Source organism: Rhinopithecus bieti, unplaced genomic scaffold (assembly GCF_001698545.2).
Source record: "Rhinopithecus bieti isolate Rb0 unplaced genomic scaffold, ASM169854v2 scaffold_10354, whole genome shotgun sequence".
Taxonomy (NCBI): domain Eukaryota; kingdom Metazoa; phylum Chordata; class Mammalia; order Primates; family Cercopithecidae; genus Rhinopithecus; species Rhinopithecus bieti.
Window position 1 is genome coordinate 647366 of NW_016806491.1, and position 19336 is coordinate 666701.

The following is a 19336-nucleotide window of genomic DNA, read 5'->3' on the forward strand; positions in this document are numbered from 1 at the left end:
CCAGGATGGTCTCGATCTCCTGACCTCGTGATCCGCCCGTCTCGGCCTCCCAAAGTGCTGGGATTACAGGCTTGAGCCACCGCACCCGGCCGTGTCCAATATTAAATAATAACCTGGTTTGCAAATCTGGATCCTTTTGGGGTTTTTTTTTTTTTTTAAAGATAGAGTCTCACTTTGTCACACAAGCTGGAGTGCAACGGCATAAACATGATTTATTGCACCCTTGACTTTCTGGGCTCAAGTAATCCTTCCACCTCAGCCTCCTGAGCAGCTGGGACTGCAAGCGCAAGCCACCACATGCAGCTGCTTTATTTTTAGTAGAGATGAGGTCTCACTATGTTGCCCAGAGTGGTCTGGAACTTCTGAACACAAGGAATCTTCCTGCCTGGGCCTCCCAAAGTGCTGGGATTACAGGCGCTGTAGCTCGTCTTGGATTTTATTTGTTTATTTAATTTTAACTCTTTTTGTTTTTGGGACAGAGTCTCACTCTGTTGCCCAGCCTGGAGTACCATGGTGCCCTCATAGTTCACTGCAGCCTCTACGTCCTAGGCTTATGTCATCCTCTTGCCTCAGCCTTCCGAGTAACTGGGACTACAGACATGCACCCCCATGCTTAGCTAATTATTTTCTGTTTTTGTAGAGATGAGGTCACATTCTGTTGCCCATTGTATTCATTTGTTCTCACGCTGCTGATAAAGACATACCCAAGACTGGATAATTTACAAAGAAAAGAGGTTTACTTGACTCACAATTCCACATGTCTGGGGAGGCATCACAATCATAGCGGAAGACAAGGAGGAGCAAAGTCACGTCTTACATGAATGGTGGCAGTCGAGAGCTTGTGTAGGGGAACTCCCCTTTATAAAACCATCAAATCTCATGAGATTTATTCACTGTCATGTGAATAGCTTGGGAAAGACCCTCCCCCATGGTTCAATTACCTCTCACCTGTCCGTCGCACAACACCTGGGAATTGGAACTACAATTCAAGATGAGATTTGGGTGGGGACACAGCCAAACCGTATCACCCAGGATGAATCTTGAACTCCTCAGATCAAGTAGTCCTCCCCACTCAGCCTCCCAAAGTGCTGAGATTACAGGCAGGAGCCACTGTATTTGGCCTTTTTAGATTAATTTTAAAACTTTTAAAATTATTTTGTTTTTTTTTTTGAGACAGGGTCTCACTCTGTCACCCAGGCTGGAGTGGAGTGGCACCATCAGGGCTTATTACAGCCTTGACCTCCCTGGCTCAAGCTTGGCCCTCTTGAGTAGTTGGGACTACAGGCATGTGCCACCATACTCAGCTAATTGTTTTTGAACTTTAGTAGAGATGAGGTCTCACTATGTTGCCCAGGCTGGTCCCCTGAGCTGAAGTGACCTTCCATAGTGCTGTGATTACAGGTGTGAGCCACCGTGCCCCAGCCTGGATGGATTTTATTTATTCATTTATTTTTTTGAGAGAGTTTTGCTCTTGTTGCCCAAGCTGGAGTGCAATGACACGATCTTGGCTCACTACAACGCCTGCCTCCTTGGTTTAAGCAATTCTCCTGCCTAAGCCTCCCGAGTAGCTGGGATTACAGGCATGTATCACCACGTTGGCTAATTTTGTATTTTTAATTGAGACAGGATTTCACCATGCTGGTCAGGCTGGTCTCAAACTCCTGACCTTAGGTGATCCACCCACCTCAGCCTCCCAAAGTCCTAGAATTACAGGCGTGAGGCACTGTGCCCTGTCCTAGATTGATTTTTGAAACAATTATTATTATGGGTAAAGATACTTTATAAAAGTAAGGGCCTTAGAGACCATCAAATTATTTACATTATGGCAAATTGTCTTTTGCTCTTTGTTAGTGTCCATTCTCCATTACCTCCTTGCTTTTTATTCTTTTGTGCTTCTTGCTTTTGATTAGTGTTGGCATATGTCTTTTTCCTTCATTTAATTTTAAACTCATTTTTGTCATTTTATTTAATATGGGCTTCTGGTAAGCAGCATGTAGACCTTCATGTTACCTGTAGGTAGAGACATAAATTCCAAGAGTTGCAGGTGGGGAGAGCCCAAGAGAATCCTTGAAAAAGAGTAGAGGGCATGGAAGACTTAGATGTGGCAGATAAAATCATTCCAGAAGAAGAAAGTCCAGCACTAAAGGGCAAAATACAGAGCGCATGTTCATAGCTCTTACTATAGCTTCTGAGGGAGAAACAGAGAGATATAGAGAGAGAGAGAGAAAGAGAGAAGGACCGGTTTCCCTGGAGAGCTTGGCAATGAAAGAAGGAAAAAATAGAGGAAAATTAAAGATATCGTAGAAATAGCAGTAAAGCAGCCAATCCTCATCTTCCTTGCCACCCACCCATAGAGCAGTCTTTAAAAGAAACTGCCCGGAAGAGGGTATGGCAGGAGCATACAATTCGAACTTAGACCCTGTCCATGACATGAAGAGAAAGGGTTTATCATTCTAATTACTCAGCATGTACATTTTACGTTCTTTTTACACTTTTTGTTTTTTCACATGTTACAATTTTGTGTAGCCATTCTCACATGAACTCTTACATGTGGTTCCAGTGTATGTAACAGGTATAAGCACAGTTACTTTTTATGAAGGCAGGTGTTCTGGACCTGCTGCTGCTTGGCATTTAAGTGGCTCCCAAGGTGCCTTTCTGCAGAAGACGGTTTCAAAATCTTGCTCTTTAGTTGTTTGTAGTTTATATCCTCAGTTCTCTGAGGTGTCAGGTTGGTTCCCATTGAATATTTGTGTTGCAGTTGCAATTGATTTTGTTTTATTTATTCTTTTCTGAAATGTATGTTTTTTCATCTTTTCATGTATTGAAATGTGTGTTGACTTAAGGGCTTTAGGTAATACTGTGCTCAGCTTTAAATGAATGGAGCTTTCCTTTTTTTTTTTTTTTTTTGAGATGGAGTCTGTTGCCCAGGCTGGAGTGCAGCAGCATGATCTCAGTTCACTGCAACCTCTGCCTCCCGGGCTCAAGCGATTCATCTCCCTCAGCCTCCTGAGTACCTGGGATTACAGGGGCCCCACCACCAGGCCCAGCTAATTTTTGTATTTTTAGTAGAGATGGGGTTTGCCATTTTGACCAGGTTGGTCTCAAACTCCTGACCTCAAATCATTCGCCTGCCTCAGCGTCCCAAAGTGCTGGGATGACATGCATGAGCCACAGCGCCTGGCCCGAATGAGCTTTTCTTTAAGAAACTCAGTCTACTTTGAAATATTAAGCTGCCTTTTTTATAAATTCAATAGATCAATAATAACAGAGACATTAATTATCCGCTAACTCTCCATGGCAGTCATTATGTGCCAGGCACTGTTTTGAGTCCTTTTTTTTGTGTTAACTCAGCTGGTCTTAAAACCATGTGAGACACCAGACTGTTATTCTCTATATTTTAAACATGAGAGAACTGAGGCAAAGGGAGATAAGTCACTTATTCAAGAAAATGGCTGATCCAGGATTTGAACCTAAGCAGTCTTGAGTGTCTGTGTTCTTAACCATTACTCTGCTTCTTCAGTTAACTTTGGATCCCATTTATACTATTATTTTCAAGACTAGCAGTTTTGCCCAGGAGCAATGGCTCATGCATGTAATCTCAGCACTTTGGGAGGCAAAGGTGGGAGTGTTGCTTGAGGCCAGGTCTTCAAGACCAGCTTGGGCAACATAGTGAGACTTCGTCTTTACAATAAAAAGTTAAAAAATAAATAAAAAGGCTAGCAATTTTATTTAAATGACACGTATATTTTGTTCCATTTCTGACCATTTTCACTGTTGTCGTTCTAGTTTATTGTCTAGTCCACTGCGTTGGTCTCTTATCTTTGCTTCTACTCATAATCTCTTTATAGTCTTTTTTGTTTAGGAGTTACAATAATCCTTTAAAATATAATCAGATAAAATATAAGATTTATTTATTTATTTAGAGACGAATTCTCTGTCTGTCTCCCAGGCTGGAGTGCAGTGGCACAATCTCAGCTCACTGCAATCTCCGCTCCCGGGTTCACGCCATTCTCCTGCCTTAGCCTCCCGAGTAGCTGGGACTATAGTCGCCCGCCACCACGCCTGGCTAATTTTTTTTGTATTTTTAGTAGAAATAGGGTTTCACCATGTTAGCCAGGATGGTCTCAGTCTCCTGACCTCATGATCCACCCACCTTTGCCGCCCAAAATGCTGAGATTACAGGCGTGAGCCACCGCGCCCGGTCCAATAAAGTATAATTTTTTATGGAGTCAGGGTCTTGCTTTGTTACCCAGTCTGGTCTCACTGTCTTCCTCAGATTCCTCCACTGAACTTCTCAATCCATTTAGGATGAAATACAGAGATTTAGAATAAAATGTTTGATTTGTACAGCCCTTCATAATCTGACAGTGGTACTTCTCTGACATCATCTCCCACTTTCCCCTGTACTGCTGAGCTCCAACCACTTTCTTCTGCTTTGCACCTAGATGCTTGCTATTCCTTTTGTGTGGCCTCCTTGCACCCACAGATAACTGCTTAGCTCACATCCTTCCTTGACTTTGGTATCCTTCAAATATCCCCTCCTCAACAAAGCCTTTCCTGACTGTGATACTCAGATTACCAAAACTCACATCACCCATTCAGCTTTTACCCTACATTATGTTTATAGCAGTTAAGCTACTACTTGACCTCCTGAGCTTGAACAAGCCTCCCATCTCAGCTTCCCAAGTAGCTGGGACTACAGGGGCACACTGGCCTACTTGGCTAATTTTTGTATTTTCTTGTAGAGACAAGGTTTCACCATGTTGCCCAGGTTGGTCTCGAACTCTGGAGCTCAAGAAATCCGCCTATTCAGTCTCCCAAAGTGCTGGGGTTAATAGGCGTGAGCCACCGCACCTGGCCTATTGTCACTTTCATTTGATTGTAAGCTATACGGCAGTAAGACCTTGTGGGTCTTGTTGACTCAATGGCTAACACATATAGCAGGTGCTCAAAACAGTTTTTTATAAAGGGATGAGTTCTTGCTCTGTTGCCCAGACTGTAGTACAGTGGTATTAGCATAGCTCACTGTAGCCTAGGACTCCTGTGCTCAAGTGATCCTTCTTTCTTAACCTCCCAAGTAGCCGAGACTACAGATGTAACCACCACACCTGGCTAATTTTTACATTTTTTATGGAGACAAGGTCTTGGCTTTGTTCCCCAGTCTGGTCTTAACCTCCTGACTTCAGGGAATCCTCCCGCCTTGACCTCCCAAAGTGGTGGGATTATAGGCCTGAGCCACTGTGCCTGGCCTCAATACATTTTTGTTAAATAAATGGACTAAAGAAATGCATATACTAATGTGTTAGTGCTGTGAGTAAGTGAAAGTGAGTTTGACATTCCTCTTCAACTTTTTCTCTTTGGAACTGGACTCTCAGATTCAGATGCTCAGTATCAGGCCATTGGGTTTTACTCATCTCATTGTTTCTCCCTCACTAGGCCAGTGAGTCAGCAGTAATCCATGAATTCCCTTATTATGTTTGTTGTGAAACATATTTTGGTACCTTTTCAGTTCTCAATTTATTTTTCATGGAAATAAAATTTATCTCATTCTTCTTGAATTGTAATGGTATGCTACACAAAATTGTATACTTAAGATTTTCTAGGAGTGAGTAGTACCTCTTAGACATCATATGTTTAAGCTAGAGCAATGTTTTCAACCTTGTAAAAGTTATCTCTTACCTCCCCAAATATTCAAATTTAAGTTAATTTCCTAGCTCCTTAGCCAGAGGAATTTAATGCTAAGGGATAATGAAGATCAAAATACTAAGAAGTACAAGTTGAGCTTTGGAGTACCACAAACCATTGCAATAGCTAAGGTTTTTTTTTTTTGGTTGGTTGGTTGGTTTGTTTTGCGTGCCCTACCCTAATTTTTATCCCATTGAAAGTAATATCGTTGCTGTCTCCTACTCTTCCTTCTCCTAACTGATAATGTGTGGGCTGTGTTTAATTTACATGTGTAAATCAATTTCACATATTTATTTTTCCTTGGATTTTGGTCAACCTTAATGAAATATGGATGGTTTATTATTATGCCCTATACATATTTATGTAGACATGTTGGTAAAATAAATGATGGGAATTTTACTATTCAAGTAGGACTTTCAGGTTTTTTTTTTACTTTTTTTTTTTGAGACAGGGTCTGGCTCTGTTGCCAAGGCTGGAGTGGCAGTGGTGTGTTCTTGGCTCACTGCAACCTCCACTTCCTGGGCTCAAGCCTCCCACCTCAGCCTCCCAAGTAGCTGGAACTGCAGGTGTGTGCTACTGCGCCTGACTAATTTTTGTATTTTTTTGTAGAGACAGGATTTTGCCATGTTGCCCAGAGTGGGCTTGAACTCCTGGGCTGAAGTGATCTGACCACCTCAGTGTCCCAAAGTGCTGGGGTTATAAATGTGAGCAGCCATGCTAGGCTAGTTTTTTTCATAACACTTTTTATCTAATAATAGGTTTTACCTTCATTATAGGCCCTTCAAATGCTTGAGATGAGGTGAACAGATTACAATTTAAAGCTGTAATGTAGATTTTAAATATTTCGGTAGTGTTTCTAACTTTAATTAAATGATATCTGAGACCTACTCCTATTTTCTGAGCCATGCTTTCTAATTTTTGTTAACTTCAGAAGTTTGTGAGTCATGTTTACCTGTGTCTGTTTCAGTTATAAACCAGTGGACCATAAGCTTATTTGGCTACCCTTGCGGGAGGCATTTGAGGAACTCTTTGCTCAGACATTTTCCAAGAAACAAAACTTTACGTTCTTGGGGCACATTCAGACCTGTTACAGACAGAAACGGTGGCATGATCTCCTGAGACTAATGCAGCATGTACACAAATCTGCTGTTAACAAGGATGGAAAAGAGAGTGAAACTGGTAAGGATGTGACCCAGGCTGCCATGGGGGAGGGCATGGGGCTGGGCTTTAGTTAACAGATTAAGAGTTTTGGTGACGAGTAAAGCAATACAAATTGGAGATTTCTAGGACTTTGGCAGAAGTGACTAATTGTGAAGTATTGTGCCCCATTCTTTACGTGATTTCCGCAAAAACAGATGACTGGTAATGTGCAAGTACTATTTAGTGGTCAGTAAGGCACATTTCCTGAGAAAAAGCCTTGTTTCTGAGGAGCTAGATTCCATAGCCAAGAGGCTTTTGCTGGCTTAGGTTACTTCTGTGTGGTTCCTTATCTGTAAAGCAGGAATAAAAATAACTAGTCCAGAGGGTTGTTGTGAGGGATAAATGAGGCAGTTAATACATGTATATTCATATATCTGGGCTAGTTAGTGTCATGTCTGGCATTTAGTTAGCATTATATAAGTTTTTAGACTTAGTGTTTTGTGTAAGATGCTTACTTTTTGTGTTTTGTTAATTGTATTTGTTTATGTTTAAAAGTTGTATATATTACAACTCAAAATGTGTACTAAATTCTTGTCTTTCTTCTTTTTTAGGGTTACTCATAAAAGAGAAATGGGAAGCATTTGGTCTTAGACTCAACCATGCCCAACAACAGATGAAAATGACTGAAAATACCTTATTGTTTGCATTTGTAGAGGTATTTCTGTTTTTGTTATTCAGCTTATGGGAATGGTGATTTTATGCAAAACACAAAGTTTCAGGCAGGTTACTCTTTTGTATTGTCTTAATGAAATAATGATTTTGGGGAAGATTTTGAAAAATATCCTTCATGGTAATTATGGCAATTATAAGGTCTTAATGAGCACCATTATTTAAATAAAAAATTTAAAAGTACAAATTGATAAATTATAATTGTATATATTTATGAGATACAAAATGGTGTTATGATTTATGAATACAGTGTGAAATAACTAAAGCTCGGCCGGGTGCGGTGGCTCAAGCCTGTAATCCCAGCACTTTGGGAGGCCGAGACGGGCGGATCATGAGGTCAGGAGATCGAGACCATTCCTGGCTAACACGGTGAAACCCCGTCTCTACTAAAAAATACAAAAAAACTAGCCGGGTGAGGTGGTGGGCGCCTGTAGTCCCAGCTGCTCCGGAGGCTGAAGCAGGAGAATAGCGTGAACCCGGGAGGCGGAGCTTGCAGTGAGCTGAGATCCGGCCACTGCACTCCAGCCTGGGCGACAGAGCGAGACTCCGTCTCAAAAAAGAAAAAAAAATTAGACAGAAATAACTAAAGCTCATTAATATATTCATCACTTCACATACCATTTTCTGTGGTGAGAACATTTGAAATGTACTGCCTTAGTAATTTTGAAATGTATAATACATTATTATTTACTATTTATGGCATGGTTACCATGCTGTGCAATATATATCTCACAGGGAAGAAAGCTTATTTTTTCTGTCTAATTTAAGGCTTTGTACTTTCTTTTTTCTTTTTTTTTTTTTTGAGATGGAGTCTCACTCTGTCCCCCAGGCTGGAGTGCAGTGGCACAATCTCAGCTCACTGCAAGCTCCGCCTCCCGGGTTCACACCATTCTCCTGCCTCAGCCTGCTGAGCAGCTGGGACTACAGGTGCATGCCACCATGCCCAGCTAATTTTTTGTTTTTGTATTTTTAGTAGAGACGGTTTCACTGTGTTAGCCAGGATGGTCTCGATCTGACCTCGTAATCTGCCTGTCTCAGCCTCCCAAAGTGTTGGGATTACAGGCGTGAGCCACTGCGCCCGGCCAAGGCTTTATACTTTCGTTACTCTGTACTCCCTAACTCTCCAGCCTCTGCTGACTACCATTCTGCTGGCTGCTGCTTTGAGTTCTCTTGTTTTAGATTTCACATATAAGTGAGAACATGCGATACTTATCTTTCTGTGCCTGGCTTGTTTCACTTAGCATAATATTCTCTCGTTCTATTTATGTCATAGCAAATGACAAAATTTATTTTTTTCAAGCTGAATAAGTTTCCATAGGATTCCATTGTTTACATATATGTAGATATACAACATTTTTTTTATTCATCTGTTGATGGAGACATAGGTTGATTCTGTATCTTGACTATTGTGCATAGTGGTGCAATGAACATGGGATTGCAGACATCCCTTCGACATACTGTTTTCAGATTTTTTGGGGGAATACCCAGAAGTGAGATTGCTGGATCTATTATTATTTTTAAAGATGCAATTGATGACAGATAGTGAACTCTGGATTCTTTCTCTTGCCATGTGTGTTTCCAGGGAAAGAGTGTGTGGCTGTGAGAGGGATTTGGACCCGTTCACTTCAGTGCCCCAATTTTAATCCCAAGGCATGGACATCTCTACTGTTTGCTGTCCTGTAACCCTGTAGGAAGGGTCAACTTGGTTAAATATTTGTGACTTGGGCATTTAAAAAAAATTCATTTCTGTGACAGTCCTTAGATCAAGCCCTAGAGGAAGCAGGAGTCTTACTTGATGTTGTTTTAGTAACAAAGAAAAGGTCTACTCAACCATACGTTATGGGTGTGGAAAATTTGGTCATCAGAATTCTTTTTTTTTTGAGACGGAGTCTGACTCTGTCACCCAGGCTGGAGTGCAGTGGCGCAATCTTGACTCACTGCAACCTCTGCCTCCTGTGTTGAAGCAATTCTCCTGCCTCAGCCTCCAGAGTAGCTGGGATTACAGGTGTGCACCACCGTGCCCAGCTAATTTTTGTATTTTTAGTAGAGATGGAGTTTTGCCATGTTGGCCAGGCTGGTCTTGTCTTGAACTCCTGACCTCAGGTGATCCACGCACCTTAGCCTCCCAGAGTGCTGGAATTACAGGCATGAGCCACTGACCCTGGCCCCAGAACTATTCCTTTTTTTTTTTTTTTTTTTTTTTTTTTTTCTGAGACAGAGTTTTGCTTTTGTCACCCAGGCTGGAGTGCAATGGCATGATCTGGGCTCACTGCAACCTCCGCCTCCCAGGTTCAAGCGTTTCTCCTGCTTCAGCCTCCTGAGTAGCTGGGATTAAGGGTGTGTGCCACCACGCCTGGCTAATTTTTGTATTTTTTAGCAGAGATGGGGTTTCACTATGTTGGTCAGGCTAGTGTTGAACTCCTGACCTCCAGTGACCCGCCCGCCTCAGCCTCCCAAAGTGCTGGGGTTACAGACTTGAGCCACCATGCCCAGCCCAGAATTATTTTTAATAGGATTATTTCTAAAACCAATTAAATTGTTGTGTTCTCAAAACAAGGCTTATGTTTTATGACTTAGTAATATACTGGAGTTAATATATTTGTTCTGTTTTATGTTTTTCAGTGAAATTTGTAGTAGATTCTTTGTTAGGATGAGCATGAAAACAAAAGCATAAAGCAGCTTAATAGTAAAATGGTTTTTGATGTGTCAACTGAGTAGATTATTAGATTTGTTTGTATCACTCTAGGAAATAGAATTTGAAGAGATAACACCAGTGTACTAAAGTCAAAGGATGATGCATTTTGATTTTCAGCAGGTGTGAAAGGCTATGGATGACAATCACTAAACACTCTGGGATTTAGATATTTGTCTAATCTTGGTATAGCCTGACCCTGTATTTATTTTGAGTTTTAATAGCCACTTGGGTGCCTTTGAACACCTGACTACAATGTAAGCTATTTATCTGACCATCCACATAATGAGAGGATTTAGTTTATTGCATCTCTCTGTTAGGCTCAAAGATATTCCCTTGACCCTTTTGGACATTTAAAAAATTAACTTGGCCTTAACTCTACCTATCTGCTGTCAGCCAGTGGGCAGTTAAGGTATAGGAAATCTTTCCTACTTGATGGGCCTATACCTTGATGGGCCTATGCCTCTATTTCTAACCCTGCTTGCATAACTATTCTTGGCAAATGTGCCTTTATTTGACACATTCTTAACATTTTATTTTATCTTTTTCTAGGGTACATTAGCTCAGGCTGTAAAGAAAGGAGAGTGGATCTTGTTGGATGAGATTAACTTGGCTGCTCCAGAAATACTAGAATGTCTGAGTGGTTTGCTTGAAGGATCCTCTGGATCCCTAGTGTTGCTGGATCGAGGAGACACAGGTAGTAGCACTTGAGTCCCTTGGGATTTGACTTGGTGTCCAGCCCTACAGCCACTTTAGAGTGAGATTTTTTTTTTTTTTTTTGGTTAGAAGGATGACGTGGGCCTCCCAATGGAATTTGTTCATTCTTTAGATATTAATTTTCTGCAAAGTGCATTGAGCTGTTGTTGGGTGGTATGGGGAATACAAAGAAGAATAGTATAATTTGACAAAGTGTTTGAGTTGTGGATAATAGACACACTTATAAAATAACAGGTGAATGGTTGGTAAAAGATAAGTAACAGTGAATAAACATACCACAAAAGACTGCAGTATAAGATTAGATTGAATACATAGGTCTGGAAAGTTATTTCAGGGGAGTTTCAGAAAAGACAAGGATGGTGTGAGTAGCCAGCATCAGGCTGGCTGGCTCTGGGGGGTTCTGTGGAATTAGATAATCATACCTTTGTTGAAAATTTATAATTTTCTCTTAACAGAGCCACTGGTTCGGCATCCTGACTTCCGTTTATTTGCCTGCATGAATCCAGCAACTGATGTAGGCAAAAGAAATCTCCCACCAGGAATAAGAAACAGGTGAGGGGTTGGTTCTTGGAGACTTTCTTTTTTTGCAACAGGTTCTTGCTCTGTTGCAAAGGTTGGAGTGCAGTGGTGTGATCTTGGCTCACTGCAAGTCCCCAGTTCAAGCGGTCCTCCCACCTCCCACCTCAGACTCCTGAATAGCCAGGATTATGGGCACATGCCACCACCCCCAGCTATTTTTTTTTTTTTCTTTTTTTTTTGAGACAGAGTCTTGCTCTGTTGCCCAGGCTGGAGTGCAGTGATGTGATTTTGGCTCACCACAACCTCCACCTCCTGGGTTCAAGTGATTCTCCTGCTTCAGCCTCCCGAGTAGCTGGGACTACAGGCATGCGCCACCATGCCTGGCTAATTTCTCTTTTTTTTTTTTTTTTTAAGTAGACACGGGGTTTCACTCCTTTGGCCAGGCTGGTCTCGAACTCCTGACCTTGTGATCCGCCCACCTCAGCCTCCCAAAGTGCTGGGATTACAGGTGTGAGCCACTGCGCCCGGCCTCAATTTTTTGTATTTTTAGCAGAGATGGGATTTCGCCATGTTGCCTAGGCTGGTTTCTAACTGGGCTCAAGCGATTTGCCTGTCTCGACTTCCCACAGTGCTGGGATTACCAAAACTTCCTTTTAAGATTCTCTTTATTTATAGATTGGTAATATTAATGTAACCAAACTTTAGAGCAATGCTTGAAATTGCCTCTGATAGAGGAATCTTTATTACCTTATTTGTCATATTCCTCTACTTTCTGTAGGTGGTAGGCATATGGGAATCTTCAGAACACTGGAGAATTTTTCCCTTTGTGTTAGTATGACAGTGGATATTGTTGAAAATAAAAATCTTTCCTTCCTCAGATAATCTTTTGGCGATTAGAAAAATTTCATAACACAATATAACAGGAAAACATATACCAGTATACATACATTTTAGGAACACAGTCCTCTTTGGATGAGGCTAATAATTTGAAAAGGCCTTTTAAGTTTCTTTTATTTTTCACCAGTAAGCACTGACATGAACAAAGTACTTAGTTGTTGGTGTTTTATGTATGTAACATTTGGGAAAAAATAAATGACCAGATTTATTATTGGTAACTGTTTACTTCATTTTGAGTTTTAAAATAGTAACTTTATTAGATCCTGTCTTTTCATTATAAAGTAATAAAAGCTTCTTAGGGAAGCTTTAGAAACTACATTAAAGTAGTTGTTTTCTCTTCAACCATTTTGTTTTGATATTGAGGGGCTTTTATTGCACTTAGTTTTAGACAAATTTGGTTATGATAAACACCTGAAAATGAGGATAATTAATTCTTATTTTGTGTCTTTTCTTCTTGTAAGGACTATACATAGAAGACTTATTGCATAGAAGAAGCAATAATGGTATATTTTTGGTAATGGTTACATTGTCCTTTAATTATGATCAGTTTCTATCTCAGGTTGAAAGACATTTTATACTATAAGCAGTTAAAATAAGCTGACATAGCTTCTTCTGTTTCATGTTTTTCTGTTGTCAGCGTAATTGTATTAACTTCCTAAAATGTGTTTATTATGTATTGTTTTACAGGTTCACAGAACTTTATGTAGAAGAATTGGAAAGCAAAGAAGACTTACAGGTTCTTATTGTAGATTATCTGAAAGGATTGAGTGTGAACAAGAATACAGTGCAAGGAATCATAAAGTAGGTTCCCTTTGGTATGTCTTTATAAACTCTTTCTCTGAACATGAAAATGTGCTACTCGTGCACACACACAAATATGTATTCTTTTTTACTTCTAACTTGAGAAAACTGGTAGCAGGATTATTATTTAGATTCTCTGGTAAAGTTGGAACCTGGTATGAACTCCTTCAGGTTTTTCTGAGGAAATTACATAGAAAGCTATGAATCACTACTTATGAGAAGATATAAACTATCAGATAATGCTCTCCTGATTACTTGTATATTCATAGCTGAGAGTTTGAATTCTTGGAGATGTACATGGCTTGCGTTTTGACCTGTCTTGAGGAAGGTTACTTTTCTATTTGCAATATTTGTAGTAGCTACGTGGGATATAAGGAGAAAAGGGTTAATATAATTGTGTCAGGTTTGGAATTAATGGAAGCTTAGCCTAATAAATAATAGAGTCGTTGTGTGGCTTGGTGCTTTAATTTGAGACTTATTCCTGTTTTTTGTATGCCATATGGACAATGTGCAATCTTTTGTGTCAGATAACCTCAATTGTAGTATTGGTTCTATGAGAAACTCATTGTGTCATTCTGGGCCACTAACTTAACTGTGTGTTCTCCAGAAAGAAATACAACATGTAAAAGGATTGAAATAGGGTGATATTAATGTTTTACTATACATTTGTGTATTTTTTCTCTTCCTTAATACAAATACTTATTGAGTGCCCTGGTGCTAGGGATATAGCTATGAGTAAGGCAGACAAAATCCTGGTTCTTCTCATTGAGCTTTAATTCTAGAGAAGTCATGTACTTTAATTTTAGATTGTGATAAGTGAAAAAAATTACATATAAAACTGAGTAGGATGTAAGAAAATGAAGACTTGGAGCTCTATTTTTTTTTTTTTGGATACAGGAGCTTTGCTTTGTTGTGCAGGCTGGTCTTGAACCCCTGGCCTCAAGTGGTCTGCCAGCCTTAGTCTCCCAAAGTGCTGAAATTACAGGGATGAGCTACAGCACCTGGTCTTGAAATCCTATATTAAATATTTTAGTCAATGAGGCGTGTGTTTAGAATGCTTCAGAATGGTTTACCACACCACACCCTAAATTGGAATACTTTTTGTTAGCCAAGAATATTTGGACAAAAGTGTAAATATGTATAGTTAAGATTCCAGATGCTAAAGGTAAACTTGTATAAGTGCCTCATTTTATCTAAAGAGGTAGATAAAAAGATAAAATGAGGTACTTATAAAATACTGATAGCACAAGTAGTATATATTCCATATATTAAAAACCCAGTTCCAAAATGTAGATTCTTTCTACAAAAGAAAAAATATTTTTTTAGATAGCAAAGAGGTAAGACAAAGCCCATTTGGGCAGGAACTTGGATTTCATCTGTGATGCATGCACACTTGGTTACATTTGATCTTGTGGTGCTAATTGATCATGAATTTCACAAAGTGCAAGATATTCATGTTTCAGTCTGAAACTTTTCCCATCCTGTCATCATTTGGATATCTAAAGTGTGGTAGTGACAATAGTAGTGGTCATCGTATCCTCCTGCTTTTTAATGTTTTGTCAGTACTGATTATAGCCATATTTGTAGCCTTTCAAAACACCATGCATTGTTTGCCATCTTTATTCATCCCCATTTTAGATTGCACAGGAACTTTGTTTGCCTCTTAAGCTTGAACAGACTGTGGAACACAGAAGCTTCTCAACTCTCTTTATCAGTACCTTTTTGCTAGAGGAATTGCACATTGTACTTTCCAGTTTCCCAAAGGAAATAGGTGTTCATTTTTTTTTATTTTGAAAGATAGCTCTGAGTACATGAAAAGTAGATTTAAAAGAGACTAAGATATTTTGATGCATGCCCTAGGAAGTTGTATGCAAGCATGACCATTTCTGATCTAAAAAATGTCCTTTGGGTTTTCTGTAGAGAATTGATAATAATGGATACCTATTAGTAAATAAAATTGCCTGACCTTTATTCTATTTGTAGCTTCTACACAGCTTTGCGGAAAGAATCGGGGACCAAATTGGTGGATGGCACTGGCCACAGACCTCACTACAGCCTTCGAACTCTGTGCCGGGCCCTGCGATTTGCAGCCTCCAATCCATGTGGCAACATTCAGCGCTCACTCTATGAGGTCTTTCTGAAGTCTCTTTGACAGGATATGAGCTTGCTGGATGGGTTCATAAGAAGGAAGGAATAGGGATGCATATGCCAGATTGCCTGTGCTTTCCAGTTAGTCAGATCAGCCCAGAATACCTCATACCAGATCTACCCTGTCTTTTTATATTAAATATTTAACTTTTATTTTAAAATTTTATTTTAATTATACATAAAGATAGGGTGTCACTGTGTTCCCACTCTGGTCTCAAACTCCTGGGCTCAAGCTGTCCTCCTGCCTTGGCCTCCCAAAGTGCTGAGATTACAGGGGTGAACCATCGTGACTGGCCTACCCTTCCCTTTATCTACCACCTTACTATATTTAAAAGTTGGGAAGCAGCATCACCCAAGAGGTTAAATTTTGTTCTGGAAGTAAGTTTGGTTGTATTGCAGAAGGTTACTTAGCATTATGCATATTTGTGTTTTCTTTCTAGGGTTTTTGTTTGGGTTTCTTAACACAGCTTGACAGGGCATCACACCCAATAGTTCAGAAGCTCATCTGTCAACACGTCGTCTCTGGCAATGTCAAGAGTCTGCTGAAGCAGGTATGTTCTTTTGTTATTTTTGACTTGTTATACTTGAGAGGCTGAATTACCAAATTTTCAGCTGTTTGGTTTTTTGTTGTTTTTTTTCACGTAACTTTTTAATTATAAAGGTAATCTGTTGCAAAAAGTTTAAACATTACAGAAACGTACGTTTAGATGGTGCAAGTTTCCAATAAGCGTGCTCTTTGGATATTTAAATACTGTGGATAATGTTTCCAGATAAATTGTATAATGTATGTATTTTATTTTCTTACATATCCGAATTTTGGTATGTATGTGTTGATTTATTGAGGTAAATTGTAATATGCATTTAATGTAAGTGGGACTGTCTCATAAGAATATTCTTTTTCTTGGGGATAGAGTCTTGCTGTGTCGCCCAGGCTGGAGTGCAGTGGTGTAATCTCGGCTCACGGCATTCTCCCCCTCCCTGGCTGAAGTGATTCTCCTGTCTCAGCCTCCCGAGTAGATGGGATTACAAGCACATGCCGCTATGCCCAGCTCATATTTGTAATTTTAGTAGAGACTGGGTTTCACCTTGTTGGCCAGGCTGATCTCAAACTCCTGACCTCGTGATCCGTCTGCCTCGGCCTCTCAAAATGCTGGGATTATAGGCGTGAGTCACCGTGCTCGGCCCATAAGAATATTTTGTAACTTTCCTTTTTAAACTAACTGAATCTTGGGTATATTTTTGTTTTTGTACCAGAATTCATTGTGACATGCCTTCTAAGGGCCACATAGCATTTCACTGGATGGGTACACCATAGTTTCACTATCTGCATAGTTTAACTACACAGTTAGGTATGATCTATACCTTCTGATTAATGGTTGGGCCTTTTTTGAGGGGGCATTAGTGTGGGCACTATTATAAGCAATAGCCATTTTGGGTTTGACAGGAAATTACAGAATAGCATGGGACTGAAAGAGGCTGAGAGAAACTGACTCACAATCAACATGTAAATTGGCTTGTTTACATGTTGATTGCTTATTCATTAGGAAGAGAGAGCCCTTGGGACTTGGGGTTTCTTTGGACTCAGCCTTTTAAAAAATGATACAAGTAACACATGCGTAAATACTTTTGGTAAATTGTAAAAACATTGAGAAAAAACTCAGGTTTGCTTTTACCATTGTTGTAATCAAATACCAGTCTCTTCCAGTTGGTCTTTTTGTGTGTGTGTGCCTCAGGGTGTGATAGAAACTTAAAAAGATCCTTCCTCTCCTCCCCCTGTTGCTTCTCAACTCAACTGAGGAGGCCTTAAAAGCAGGGCCTAGACGTGTAGCTTGAAATCTGGGGACCAAATGCTCTAGAAGAGTACTTTTCCATAGTTACAGATTTGACCACCATTTAGCGATTCTTTTACTTATAAAAATGGGATTTTGTATAATCGAACCTAGTAACTTAAACCATATCTCAGCAAGTTATGTCATTATCCACAATATTATCCTTAATGGGCTAGTTGCTCTGAAAAGTCAGTTTTATTTTTAATGTATTCCAGGCAATCCAGAGTGTGATACTGCAAAACCTCCTTCCTTACAACAACACTGGCCCTTTTTAGGGGAACATGGTTTATATGAAATTCATGTTTTTGTTAAAAGTATTTGGAGTGGGCATTTTGATATGTGAGAGAAGAAAACTGATACATAAACCTCCTGGGAATTTGTTTTGATTCAGTTTTTTTTCCAAACCCACCTACTCTACTTAATTTTTAAAACCAATATATAACACCATTTTGTTGTCATTCCTCATAATTTTATGTTCGTATTTCACCGAGTTTTAATGTTGAAAGTATGCAGAACAAGACAGCTTGTTCAACAAGTAGCTCTTTTCCTGCTTTATGCTCTTCTCTGAAAGAATGCGCAACTGTGGGTTATTCCTTGAACTTCTGTGTCTTTCAGCCTATTCCAGAGCCAAAAGGAGGTCGGCTTATCCAGGTTGAAGGTTACTGGATTGTGGTGGGAGACAAGGAGCCTACAATAGATGAGACGTACATTCTGACATCTTCTGTGAAGCTGAACCTGAGAGATATAGTCCGAGTTGTTTCTGCAGGGTGTGTGGGATTTTTTCTCGCTGTCCTGAACTTGATAACAGGCATAGGCATTGATTACATTTTGGTCTAACTTCCTTAACTTTCAAAGAGCTTTATTCTTATTCATTGGCCAACTGAACAGTTACTTACAAAAGTCAGTACTATAACTTTTTCCTGGTAGAAAACGTTGTTTCTAGTTGTGCAGCTTTGGAGGGAGCACTATGGATGCAGATGATTTTATCTATCTTTAAAGTTGTCTTTTGTTATTTTACTGATAAATACCGCAAACTATTCAGTAAATGAGTAAAAGTTCTACTTACAGTTTCTTAGAAATGTTGCCAGCATAGTTGAAATTGCTTTCCTTAGTATTTTTTGAGGAATAATTTTACAAAGAAACTTCTCAGAGTATAGGAATAAAATGTTCTTTGCTTCTTGCAATTTCCAGAAATGTAAAAAGGAAAAAAAAAAGAAAAAAAATGCTCTTTTAATGATGCTGTTAAATGATGTTGTCATTCTTTAAAAAACAAACAAACAAAAAACAGTACTTGGCCAAGTGCAGTGGCTCATCATGCCTGTAATCCCAGCACTGTGGGAGGCCAAGGCGGTTGGATCACTTGAGCCCAGGGTTTTGAGACCAGCCTGGGCAACATGGCAAAACTCTGTCTCTGCAAAAAATACAAGGTTTAGCTGGTCTTGGTGGTGCATGTCTGTAGTCCCAGCTACTCAAGAGGCTGAGGTGGGAGGATCACTTGAGCCTGGGAGGTCGAGGCTGCAGTGAGCTATGATTGTGCCACCACACTCCAGCCTGGGTAACAGAGTGAAACCCTGTGTCAAACAAAACAAACCAATACTCAGTTCTGGTTTCTCAGCTTTGTAAGTTTTTGTTGTTTTAAGTTGCTTAATTGGCTAATCTTTTACAGAACCTATCCAGTGCTGATTCAGGGAGAGACATCAGTTGGTAAAACAAGCCTGATCCAGTGGCTGGCTGCAGCTACTGGCAACCACTGTGTGCGTATTAACAATCACGAACACACGGATATCCAGGAGTACATTGGTTGTTACACATCTGACTCCTCAGGGAAGCTTGTCTTTAAAGAAGGTAGGGTTAAGATTCCATTCCATGAACATAGGTGTTTATTCTTTCACATACATTTCCTTAAGTAATATTCTTCATCCTTTCCAGTTGAGAGGCACATGGACCTTTGCTGTAACAACCAGCTTTTCTTGATGCCTGAGCTAAGATAGTTGAGGGGTGATGCATAAGTTGCTGGCTTTCTTTAGGTTCTACTAACCTTGCTGGCTGTATACAGGACTAGGGCCAAATTTTCAAGAGGGGAGTTGAGCTGCTGCTTTATTTTCTAGGGACTCAGATAATGGGGTTAGTGTTAGCCAAAGCAGGTGGGAATAGACAACAGAATGTGGTGACTTAAATG

At 40.0% G+C, this 19336-nt stretch overlaps 1 protein-coding gene across 1 annotated transcript in view; it reads left to right on the forward strand.

The window, feature by feature from the left end:
• Positions 1-19336, forward strand: part of MDN1 (midasin AAA ATPase 1) — a 196929-nt gene that overhangs the window by 65511 nt on the left and 112082 nt on the right. Inside the window, 9 exon segments of the mRNA XM_017876823.1 lie at positions 6653-6864; positions 7437-7540; positions 10799-10943; positions 11419-11515; positions 13067-13180; positions 15164-15311; positions 15769-15879; positions 17773-17924; positions 18824-19002. Coding sequence (XP_017732312.1) covers positions 6653-6864; positions 7437-7540; positions 10799-10943; positions 11419-11515; positions 13067-13180; positions 15164-15311; positions 15769-15879; positions 17773-17924; positions 18824-19002 — 1262 coding nt within the window.